The following is a 12,090-nucleotide window of genomic DNA, read 5'->3' on the forward strand; positions in this document are numbered from 1 at the left end:
TGAATAAGACCATACCCTCCCTTCCCCTCCAAAAGCCTTTGTATTTAAAAAAATGTTCAAGCTTCACTTTGGATCTCAACTTATAGTGGGATCTTCACCACAGAAAGCCACCTGCTGTATTCATTGTCAGTCCTGGATAACTCTCAAGGTTAGACCAGAGAAAACTGACGTAGTGACAGGAAAATCCATGATGGAGATTAGGCACTATACTTACCCAGGCCCTCTCTGGCCAGCTGTCATAAACAAGACACCCAAAGAGCCAGTATCTTTACTGAATGAATTTATTGTTTTTGAACTAAAGTTGTTCACAGTTATTTAACAAGGGATACATCAGAAGGTTCCTCTTTGTCCTTTGGAACTGTTAAATAATATCAGATTGTGTCCACGAGTGAGTGTGTGTGCATGTGTATGCATGTGTCATCAAAGTACAAAATAGGAAGGATAACAAGAGGTATTGCTTTCATTTATTCTTATGTCTTGTGTAAATGATCTCCTTCCTGTGTGTACTATATGGGCTATTATTATCATTATTAATTATTATTATTATTATTTGAAATCCCAGCCTTTTGTAGAGGTACAAGTTAACAGAAGCCTTAAAAGCTATACATAAAGGAAGAAAAACCCAGGGAAACAGACTGAGAGTGGTGGAAGAGAAGCTTTGGAGAGAATGAAGCAGAAAATGGAGGCAGAAAGGACAACAGAAGCAAGAGAGAATAATTTACAGCAATATCATGCAATTAAAACTGCCTCCAAACCTCTACATTCTCACCTACCTCTGTCCCCGGCCACCACCCTATCAAGGTCTAACATGCACATAGCAATAGAAGAGAAAAGGTAAAGATTAGGAGAACCAAACCAAACCACAATGAAAAACACCCTCCACTTCTGTGGATCTTTTTCAAAATATTGTGTTTTTTTTCTTCAAACCTATATACAGGAAAAACAGGTCCAATAAGAGAACAATGAACCAGGACAAACATAGAAATAAAAATAATCGGAAACACAAACAGTGAAAGAGAAATCTAATATTAACATTAAAAAAAAATAGTGCAATTTAACACACACTTGTTGGAACCCAAACAATGGCAATTGAAGATAATAAGGGGACTGAACACTAACTCTACATTTAAAACATACTGGATTTTAGAATTTTGTCATCTTCTTTTTTGCCTGTCATTTATGGTATTTTAAAAATTTTCCTCTCCAGCTATACTTGGGAGAGAGAGAAAGAGAGAGTGGGGAAAGAGAAAAAGACATCAAATGAAAAAGAAGAAAAGGAGCATTGGTGAGAGGAACAAGTTGTGTTCTTGTTGGAATTCTACCCTCCCCCCCCCAAATAAATACAAATCAATGTCACCTCTATTCAGTAATGAAAGCAGAAGATATATCTAACATCTTAAAATTTTAAATATATATATTTATATTTATATATATATATGCATTATAAATAATAACCAAGACCTAATAATAACTTAACTACACAGAAGATCCAGCCCATTCATCCTTCTTCAAAAACAAAAACAAAAACCAACCAAAAACAAATATAAAAATATCTTGCAATACTTTTAAAAGTTTACAGTAGCTTTGTGTTGAACTCATCCATAGTGCTATCTCCTCCATATCTCGTTCAAATGAACTATGTACCAGTGGTTATACAGACAGGCACGCACAAAGGAAAAAGGGGAAAATCTATTTCTCATCTCATAGTCTTCTTTTGCATTAAAAAAAACAAACAAACCCAAACGTACATACACAACCCAAATAAATAAACAAAACCAGCAAATAAATAATACTGATATATCAACGCAGCACTAATGACACCATAATTGCATCCAGATGTGTGATGTAGCAGATAATTCAGCCGGCGGAAGGGAAATCCCATTGTGGAAGGAAAGGTCTGGGAGAGCAGGTTGAGGAGGGAAGAAGTCCTAACAGCGGTGGTGATGATAGTGAAGGTGGTAGACAGAGCAGAACTTGGCAGCAGATGAGGCTGCACCCCAGAATTGGACTCTTGTCCTTTGTCCTTGCTGCTGATAGAGGCCTTTCCCTAAGTTTCAGTGTCCATGTTTGCTTGACTGTTTCCTTGTATTTTTGTTTCCCTCAAGTTTAAGGCTGCCTCTCCAGCCATTTGAAAAAAAAAATGATTTCAGATTACAAAAACACAAACACAATTTGAAAACAACTTGGATGGGAAGAAAAGGACGGAGGGGGGAAACAGTTCTTATAAAAATCTTAATATGGAATGAGAACAATATGCCATCCTATTCCCTATCCCCCACCCCCCCAGAGTCTAGCTTCACCAGGAGGAAAAGGTGTGGTCACAGCCAACGACGCTTTCCGGGAATTCCAACTGTGACAGGTTGCGATTTCTCAGCTGTTTTCCGCACAGAGCACCAAAAGAAAATTGTGTGTTGAGGGCAAATGGAATGGAGGAGACCCATTTCCTGCAGTGGGAGACAGGAGGCTGGAAGTTCCCCTCCCTCCCCAAACCAGTCCGTGTACAGTCTTACATCACTGGCCTTCCGTGAACAAGCATTCGCGGAGCACAGAAGGTGAAGATGTTGGCTGACATGTTAACTTTTCGGGATAATTCCTGGTAGTAGATTGGAAACAAGCGGTGGTATCAGAAACACAGAGAGAACACAGGAATACAATATGGATGGTTGAATCAGAAGCAGGGATGTGTTACGGTGAGGGGAGGTGTTATAGCAAGGAAAGTACTGGGAGGAGGAAACAAAACCCAAACAAACAGGATTTGCCAAAATGGGTTTGTCAATTTGTTATTTTTTTCCCTTTTATATGTCTTTGTGAGTGTCTATGTGCATGTGTGTGTGTGTGTGTGTGCGCATGCGCGCATTATTTGTATAGGTATCATATAAATCTATATATGTATATATGTGGATTATATATATTTACATGTGCATGTATATATATATATATATAATTTTAATATATATGTATGTATATATATATATACACACAATGTTTTTCCATACAAAATTTTACTATAGACAGTTTTGTCCTGTGGTAGCACTACTATATACACCCATCTAGTTTAGAGGCTACCTTGCTAAAGAATACTCATTCATCTGGGGAGCTTTTCTTCACTTTTCTAGGTGAGTTTATTAGATTGACTTAATTTTTTTTTCAGTGCATTTATTTAAGGTTGGTCTTGTAAGCCGAGTGATGAGGCCATCTTTGCCTTCTCTTTGCCAGCGGGGAACTTAGTGTCTCCTCTAGACCCATAGTCATTTTTATCGGAATCGCTCCGCTTGCTGTTTGTGCTATGCTTGGTTGGCGTGCCGGGGGGATGGCTCACCTGCCCGTTCTTCTCGTCTGAAAAAAGTTGTTTAATTACGTCAAAGAAGTTACTCAATGGGCTGCCTGGGTATACAAAACAGAGGAGACAAAAACAAAAAGAAAACAAAGAAAGCAAGAGAGAGAGAGAAAGAGAAAGAGAGAGAGATAAAGGGAAGAGGAAGAGAACAAACAAACAAATGAACAATGGGGTTTTAAACAAGAAGAACATGATGAGCAGTCCAGAGCCACGTGCATGGGTGTGTGTGGACGATGAAGACAATGAGTAAAAAAAGGAAGAGCATCAGTAAGGAAGTACCACCTAAGCGTATGGAAACCCTGGGGCAAGGAAGGCCCCATTGGGTAGCTGAAATCCTGTCCTGTTCAGCAAGTACAAAATATTTATTCAGCAAAGCTATTGCATGGCTTTATGCAGGCTGCTACGCGGCAGAATATCACAATATATCATGATGGAATTGTATAAAATTCTTCTGAAACTAACCTAACTGAAGTGAGTCCCGAATAATACTTAGCTGTGGATCCTATGCATGCTGACTAGGAAGTCCATTCAATTGAATTCAAGGAACCTTACATGCAGGCAAGTGTGCTCAAAATAACTTAATTATCTATATTAATTAGATTATTAATTTCAAGGAGAGCAGATCTGTGTGCATAAAGGAGGAACACGCAAATCTGGTTCTCCTTTGAAATGAACTTTGCACCACTTGTAAAAAAAAAATGCATTCCTAACCATTTTCTGTATGAGTACTTTATTCCATACTTTAATAATGCTACTGAATCTGATCTGCCAGTCTCTGTCATCTGCTGCGAACCAGATTCGTTCTTTGGATTTTGAATCTTGAATCCATAGGCACATGGCAAAATGCACATATGGAATAAAGTAAATGAAACACACACCTACAGACCCCACACAGTCTGTGAACTGCACAGAGATGCTCTCCACCTCTTCATTCATGACGACGCCCCCAAATCTTAACGGTGTGGTAGACTGTCTTCAGCAGGGGTCTTCAAACTTGGCTCTTTTATGACTTATGGACTTCAACTCCCAAAATTCCTCAGCCAGGCACGCTGGCTGAGGAATTCTGGGAGTTGAAGTCCACAAGTCATAAAAGGGCCAAGTTTGAAGACCCCTGGTCTTGAGCAACCCAGACATGCCATTGTGGTTGTAAGAGGCATCTCTCCCCCACATATGAAGCTGCATTCACTACCAACCCTACCTTGAAAACCAATATGAAAAGGCTAAGCAAAACTGGTTGATATCAGGACAGGACACGATCTGGAATTACCAGGGCTGCAGGCTAGACAGTAAAGTGTTAAAAAAAAAAAACAACCCAGAAGAGGGCAGTGGTAATATTTGTCTATGGTTGTCAAGAAAAAAACACAGGCATGAACTCACTAAGAGCTAGGTTTGATGAGAAGAGGAGTTGCTTGTTTGACCTCAAAGGCAATTCCCTTGAATGATTAAAAATTGAGCAAAATGCAGTTGGGAAAAGTTGGGTTTTGTTTGTAAGCTGCTCGGGCAATTCCATTCCTTGGGACAGAACAGTCAAAAATATGTAATTTTTTTTTTAAATGAAGTTAGTAAAGTTTTGGATCCATGCTATCTTAGAAATCTGCACTTAAAGCAAGGAGCAGCTGCTGTGGTGCTCAGCCACTTGCGCTGTCTTTCTTAAGACAAGAAAGTGAGAGATACATATCTGATCGCCTCTTCAGCTTGCAGATGATGTAGTAAAGGGCACTGAATGAGATTTCTCACTGAGATTTGTTTGGAATCATTGATTTTAGGGGGAAAATGCAACATTTAAATAAAGTTCTGACAATATTATACCAATGTAAAGCAAGCCATAGAAAAGCTGCTGCAAATACAAGAAGATTCTCATTGTAAGGCATAATATTTCATGAAAATTAATTCGACTAGAGAAACATCTATCTTAATTTGTTATTGCAAAAGTAACTCAGAAAGAAATCAGCAAATTTATTGTTGACATTAAGTTTCTTTTGAATACTTTTTTAAAAAACGACTATGTCTCTTGAGGCTTTATTTTTTGGAGATGAATTTTAATCAATGCATGTGCATGGGTTAGTTCTGATTTACAGCAGGAATGAGTTAAAATACTGTCAGTATCTCAATTGCGAAGTATAAATCAGTAGGTACGTAAGTAAGTAAATAAATAATAAACTACCGTTTTTTCCGGCGTATAAGACAACTTTCTAACCATGCAAATCTTCTCCAAAGTCATCTTATACGCCGAGTCGTCTTATACGCTGGAAAATACGGTAGTTGATAACAACAAAAAATGATGCAATAGAGAAAACCCAGTAAAATGTGAACAGATTTCTCTTATTTTCTGGAGCTAACTGCATATTCCGTTTGGGTTACTTGCCCTTTTCAGATTTAGGTGGCTATATAACGCAACAGTATATTTTACTGAAGAAGACCAAAGGCTACTGAAATAAAGACCAAAGGCAACAACATTAAGATATATTTTGATTATATGTCAAATAGGCACATAATAATTTTGCTATTTTAGGGGATTTTTGCTATTTTCCTGGATGCATTTCACAAGCCAGAGTATCTCCCTTTAGTTAATAAAACTGAACAACAAACTGAAAAAAGAAAACACAACAACAAAATAGGAAATCAACCCAACAAAATGATATAAGGGCTATATACAATATACAGGGTGTACCAAAAGTCAGACCCTATAAACGAACAGACAAACCATAGGAGACCATCATGTTAGAATTGGTGAATACCAGAGAAAATGTCACTGAGCTTAGAAATGTTCAAAGACTGTGCATGGAAAAAGTAAGGAAGTGTATTAAAGAAAATGGCAATTGATTTGAACACTGAATGCAACTTGTATAATAAATTTTGGTACACACATATGTTTTTATTTACATAATAAATTAAATAAAAGAAAAATTAGTTTTTTTGTAGCCATCCATCCATAACCTATTTCTATAAGCAACTTCTTCATAAATCTGAAATCACACCAGATTTTTAATCTGATAAATAATTGGGGTCATAAATTTGTCTTTCCAGTGTTCAAAACTAGTCTCTTAGCCATAAAGAGAACATGGAGAATCTACAATAGAAATGTAGTTTATTACTTATTTAAGAAATTTATATGGCTGCCGATCTTAAGCAACCTTGGGCAGAATACAACACCCATAAAAAAATTCTTAGTTGTAGTTTTTAGTGCAACTTAAATCACCTTAAACTTTGATAACTGTTTGCATGACTGAACACTTGACCAACTAGTTTCAGATGATGGGGCCTTTCTCTAATACACTGCAAAAAACTTTATAGGCCAGAAGATTTTGGCCTATAATTCCCATGATAAATGCCTATTCCCCAGATTCACGCTTCTTCCCAAAATAACAATCATCTAAAGAATTGAAGAGGATGAGTTTCATGAAAGCCTTATGTATGAAAATGATTATATAGCAGGAATAACAAAGCATAGCAACTTTTTATATCTCAGAATAGCTTACTTCGGGTACCTGCGTGGCTTTGGACCCTCTATCTTCATATGCAAAATGAAACCAATGAACAGAAAGCGTGAAATAACATTGGTAAAACACTGAAAGTGCTGCTGAGAAAGGCAAGAGAACATTACACATTTCTAATTTTTTCTAAGAAATGCATTCCAGCAAGATGAAAGAGAAAAAGGAAGTGCAGAAGAAGCATGGGAGAAAGCTGGGACATTGATCTCTGCCCACAGATCAAAGCAAAAAATGCAGGATATTTGCTTAGAGGCTTCAATGTAATGCTAATATATTAATCTGGACAGAGGATCTATATTTTTTCTCTTTTTTGCTCTGTAATTTCTCAATCCTATGTGATGCTTGTTTGCTTTCAACAGTACAGGTTCACCTTTATTGTGCCTACTGTGGTGACTTTAATTAGAACGTCTAACTGATTCTGATAGAGCTTTGTGAAATTTTGATGAAATAATGATCCAAAGGAGAGGAAAGATTAGGGTGTCAGAGATGGTGTATAGGCAGCCCTTCCATTTGGCTTCTCCACAGTACCTGAATTGAGAATAAATAAGTGTCTTTTTGGAAATGGCCAGTTTGGGTTGTGGCAGTTACTATTATGGATATTAAATTAAATTAAAAAGCTAAGCAGGATCAGACTTGCTTAACAGTTGGAAGAGAGACTACTGAGAAATCTCAGAATGTGACAGTAAAATTGGAAAGAAAGAAATATTTCAGAAGAAGACTGCAACAAGCCACTATCATTGTTGCCAAGGAAACAATATGGATTTGTATATGGAGCTGAGTTTAACGCAAACAAATCTGTACCTTGTCTCCTTAGAAGAAAGCCAATTGGCTCAATCATCCAAGATATCCAGGCAGTTTGAGAAACAATGAAAAAACAGATTTCTGCATGTCGCAGTCCTTTGAGGAAATGATTATTGGCTTAAATGAAAGATGGACACTTGAAGTTTGCACATGAATTAATTTTACAGTTAAAGTCTCATAATGATTGCTCTTAAGTTTAGTAGATTTGCTCAGTCACTTGAATATCTCATAGCAACTATAGGATTATAAGAGAAGTAATATCAGTAGTAAGCAATAGCATGTTTTATTGGATTATTGCATTGTTTAAGCAGAGTTACCAGAACATGCATGAAAAGACTGAATATTTTTATACCTTGGAATATTATGAGTTTACTCTGAGTATGATGGTTATTAAATAAAATATTGGTTAATCTTATAAAAGGCTGAGGATTTTTTTTTTAACTCAAGGAAGTGAGAAATGCCACCCAATTATCAGGTGAGGAAGAATAATATAAATATGTTTTTATATGAATATAAAAGAAGTAAATGAGAAAGTTCATCTGGATGAACTCATAAATGTGGCATAAATAATGTTGCCTTGTGGCAAGATAGGCAGCAAATAAGTTTAATAAATTTAATTAAAAATTCATATTGATGAAAAGAAAGACCCTGCCATCCCAATAAACCTCTGTGTGAGACAAAAAAAATCAGAATTTCCAAATAATTAATGTAAAAATAGCCTCCAAACGAATTCCATAAGCACCCTCAGCTTTGTCATCACAGGAAGCCAATAGAGTAGCATCAAAGTTTTAAAAATTAGCCTAAAAAGCTAATACAACTATGATCCTGATCAAGAAGCTATTTAGATATTTATATTTTGATGTCCTATGCATGGAAATATTAGACACAATGACAATGAGTTTTCAGTTGCAAATGACTGATGGTAGACCTGAGATCTTTATTATTCCCACAAAAAGAAACTGCCAAACTAGGTTAAACCTAAACAATCAAGCAAGATCTGGTTAAACTAAACCCTTAGTTCCAATCTTTTTCTTAGCAGTCTATTTTTTTTCCCTCTCCTTCTCCAAGACTTTAGAACAGTGAATAAACTCACCTTGGATATTTTAGAACCTAAACAACATTACACAAAGCAATTGCCCATTTACAAAGCTTGTTTCTGTGCATTTATCATATGAAAAACTTTGTCTTTAATTGATGTCTTTGGAAAAGCCTGGGTGTGGAAAGAGGCATATAGGGAAGGGCATTGTGAAATTATTTAATATACTTTTCTAGAACTATTATGAGCTTTTGCTGACAAACTTTCTGTCCCTCTTCAGTTCTTTCTTTAAATCTCCTTCTCTCAGAATTCAGCTATTCACTGTTATCACTGAGGAACATTATTCCATTTTGATATAGAATCGGAAAACTCTAATCTGATAAGAAGCATGGCATCTTTATTCACGTGAAGTTTGAGGCTGAACTAGGAAACCATAACAAAGGGCAGGTAAAAATATCTCAAGAAATTAAGTAAGAATATCTTCTCTGGCAAGAATAGCTTTAGGGGACTTCAATAATTCAACAAAAAGTTGTCCTTTGTATAAAACAAAATTGGGCAAGACAAATTTTGCCTTTGAAAAGGTTTAAAATATTGTAGTTCGTTAAGGAAATAGTTTTCATATGTCTATTAATGATGACAGCTAAGTAGAATTTCTATTTCTGTATACATAGTCACTCTAAAAATCTCAGGAACAAAAAGACAAGATGTACTTTATGTCCTGCTTGTGGTTCTGCAAAACAAATAAGTTTATTTCCTGTTGGGAATAGAATGCTAAACCAGGTTTCTAGTATCTGATATAGCAAAGAGGTTTCTGTATTTGTACATCGGGAACTGTTAGCTGCCAACTAGTAAAACTGGTTTCTTATCTGAAATGGCCATTCCTTGAATGTCTGTTTTCAAATCACATTGCATCTGTGCAGTGCCCCATTTGGACCTTTCTAAAGTTTAGATTGATGGAAGTCCCTCCCTGCTTTCACACAACTCCTTTGAACCCTTTTCAGTTCCTGAGACCAACACAATTTGTCCAAAGAAACAATACAGCCAAGTGAGAGGATGGGCTGTGTGAATGTTTTACAGACATGGATAATTAGCAAGCTTCTGACTGGGAGGAAGGTCTATTTGTTACAAGGTGACCAAAGGACAGCTTTTCCAAAGATTCATAGTTCTTGAATAAATGAATGAATGAATATTACACACACACATACACGCACGCACACAAAATGCTGGATTAAGGTAGATGTAATCGCCTGTCATTATTCCAGACAAGGAATGACTTGGAAAAAAAGGCGTCTGAAGCTATTGTTATTCCTGTAGAATGAATTTGGCATAGATGAGGACATGGCCATTGAATCAGCTCATAACAAAGCTTAATAGTTGGGATTATCTATCTAAAGGAACACGATAGTGTTCCAATATCTGAAGGGCTGCCGCAAAGAAGAGGGGGTCAACCTGTTTTCCAAATCACCAGAGGGCAAGAGAAGAAAACAATGAAGGGAAACTAATCAAGAAGAGAACCAACCTAGAACTAAGGAGAAATTTCCTGACAATGAGAACAATTAACCAGTGGAATTGTTTGCCTTCAGAAGTTGTGAGCGCTCCATCACTGGAGGCTTTTAAGAAAAGACTAGACTGCATTTGTCTGAAATGGTATAGGGTCTCCTGCTTGAGCAAAGGGTTGGACTAGAAAACTTCCAACATTGTTTTTATGGAGGAGAAAGTCTGCAGGCTTGAAACAGACTCTGTAAAAAAAAGTAGATAATACTACATCTCAGTCTAAACGAAATGCAAACACTAATGTGAAGAAAAAGATATACGAATAGCAAGGATTGTTTTATCGTTACAAAAAACAAGGAAGGGAGGATCACTTCAGAAGGTGCACAGTTCTCTAGGTCAATAGAATCATGTCACAACTACGAAAAGTCTCCTTTCCTCCCCCCCGCAAAAAAGTCAGAAGTAGCTGTAGTTTTTTTTTTTTTTGAAGGTAGAGAGTTCCTTAGGAGAAGAGGAGAAGAGGTTAGTGAAAAGAAATACACTTACACTAAAGTGCTTTAATGATTGGAAAGGAGAAAATTAGCTTTTGATGAGAGAAACAAGAAATGGCAGGAAGGTAAACTTTTATTGATGCCAGAATTAAGCCGCAATCCTTCAAATTGAGCAGAATATCAGATACATGATGAATGAGGTCAAATCAATAGTTCTGAAAAGGTCAAGAAAAGATGTTCATTTAGCTGTGCAGAAACTCTAATGGATAGTTTATAAGAAGCCAGCATTCATTGTTCTGCTTCATCCTAGACAGGTTGGGGAACTGAATCCTTCAAGAAGTAAGATAGAGAGAACTGAAGTCTGGATCAAACTGTTTTGGTAGATGGAAAATAGATGGTGAGAGTGGAAAGTAGATCAATAGATGTTCAGTAGATTGGTTTGGAAACAGAAATATTTTCATTGGGCTAAATGAAATAACAGGGTGAACCATGTTTTTTAGGCCACCAAAGCATGACAAGTACTTTTATGAGGATTCTAGTCAGCACAGGGCTCAGAGGCTGTTGTTGAGGTTCACCATCAAAGAATATAATTTCTACTTGTGAATGGCTGTCTTGGTACGTTTGAGGTAGTTGATTGGAATATTACTGATTATATTCACTACAATGAATCTGTATCATAAGTTCCAGAAGATGGAGTGATTTTGTCCACTTTATTTATGTATGAAATAATCACAGAACTGTATGGCTGTGAGAATAACAAAGGAAGGCTCAGAGTATCTTCTAGAACAGGGGTCTTCAAACTTGGTCCTTTTGTGACTTGTGGACTTCAACTCCCAGAATTCCTCAGCCAGGCAAGTCATAAAAGGGCCAAGTTTGAAGACCCCTGTTCTAGAACCTCAGCCTCCATAAAGTGATATAATGCCTAGTTTCCTTAAATGCAGAAAGCCTGAAAGTGAGACATAAGCACATTGATAGTAAAGATGTAATAGGGGAAAGCAATGAATATGAGACCTTTGGAAATGGCCACCAGAAGAGGGATTCTTTGATACATGATGGAACAGAAACAGTTGTCCTACATCTCAGAGGTGGAACTGAGATTTCCTGCTTGTTGTTGGTACATGAGTAAACAATTAAAGCAGATTACAGTCACCATGTGGCCCAAGAGTTGTAAGATGATATGGACTTTCTAGAGAAAGCAAGTTGTATATAAGTATCTGAAATGTATGGAATGGTTATATCAATAGAAAGGCACACTAGACATTCAATTGAAGCTGCTCAGTATGCATGGAAGAGATTCCTGTCAAAAATACTTAAATGGTAGAAGGTTCTCTATGGACTCTATAGAGACACATAATTTTGAGGTGTACCAAGCGAATAATGTATTCATTGTTCTTTCCCAAATAATTTATTTTCAAGGTCTTCTTAATGCTAAACAGTGAGCAC

At 36.7% G+C, this 12,090-nt stretch overlaps 1 protein-coding gene across 14 annotated transcripts in view; it reads right to left on the reverse strand.

The window, feature by feature from the left end:
• Positions 1 to 254: 254 nt before the first annotated feature.
• The window catches only part of BRSK2 (BR serine/threonine kinase 2), a 255,960-nt gene continuing 244,124 nt past the window's right edge, over positions 255 to 12,090 (reverse strand). For 9 of the 14 annotated variants that reach the window (XM_039332150.1, XM_039332144.1, XM_039332149.1 and 6 more), the window contains one exon: positions 255 to 3,384. In XM_039332150.1, the coding sequence (XP_039188084.1) occupies positions 3,161 to 3,384 (224 nt within the window). In that variant the 3' untranslated portion in view covers positions 255 to 3,160. The remainder of the gene's footprint in view (positions 3,385 to 12,090) is intronic. The other 5 variants (XM_039332151.1, XM_039332145.1, XM_039332140.1 and 2 more) reach the window with 3 other exon arrangements.

This window comes from Crotalus tigris, unplaced genomic scaffold (genome assembly GCF_016545835.1).
Source record: "Crotalus tigris isolate CLP2741 ecotype Arizona unplaced genomic scaffold, ASM1654583v1 scf7180000024450.1299024, whole genome shotgun sequence".
In the NCBI taxonomy this organism is placed as follows: domain Eukaryota; kingdom Metazoa; phylum Chordata; class Lepidosauria; order Squamata; family Viperidae; genus Crotalus; species Crotalus tigris.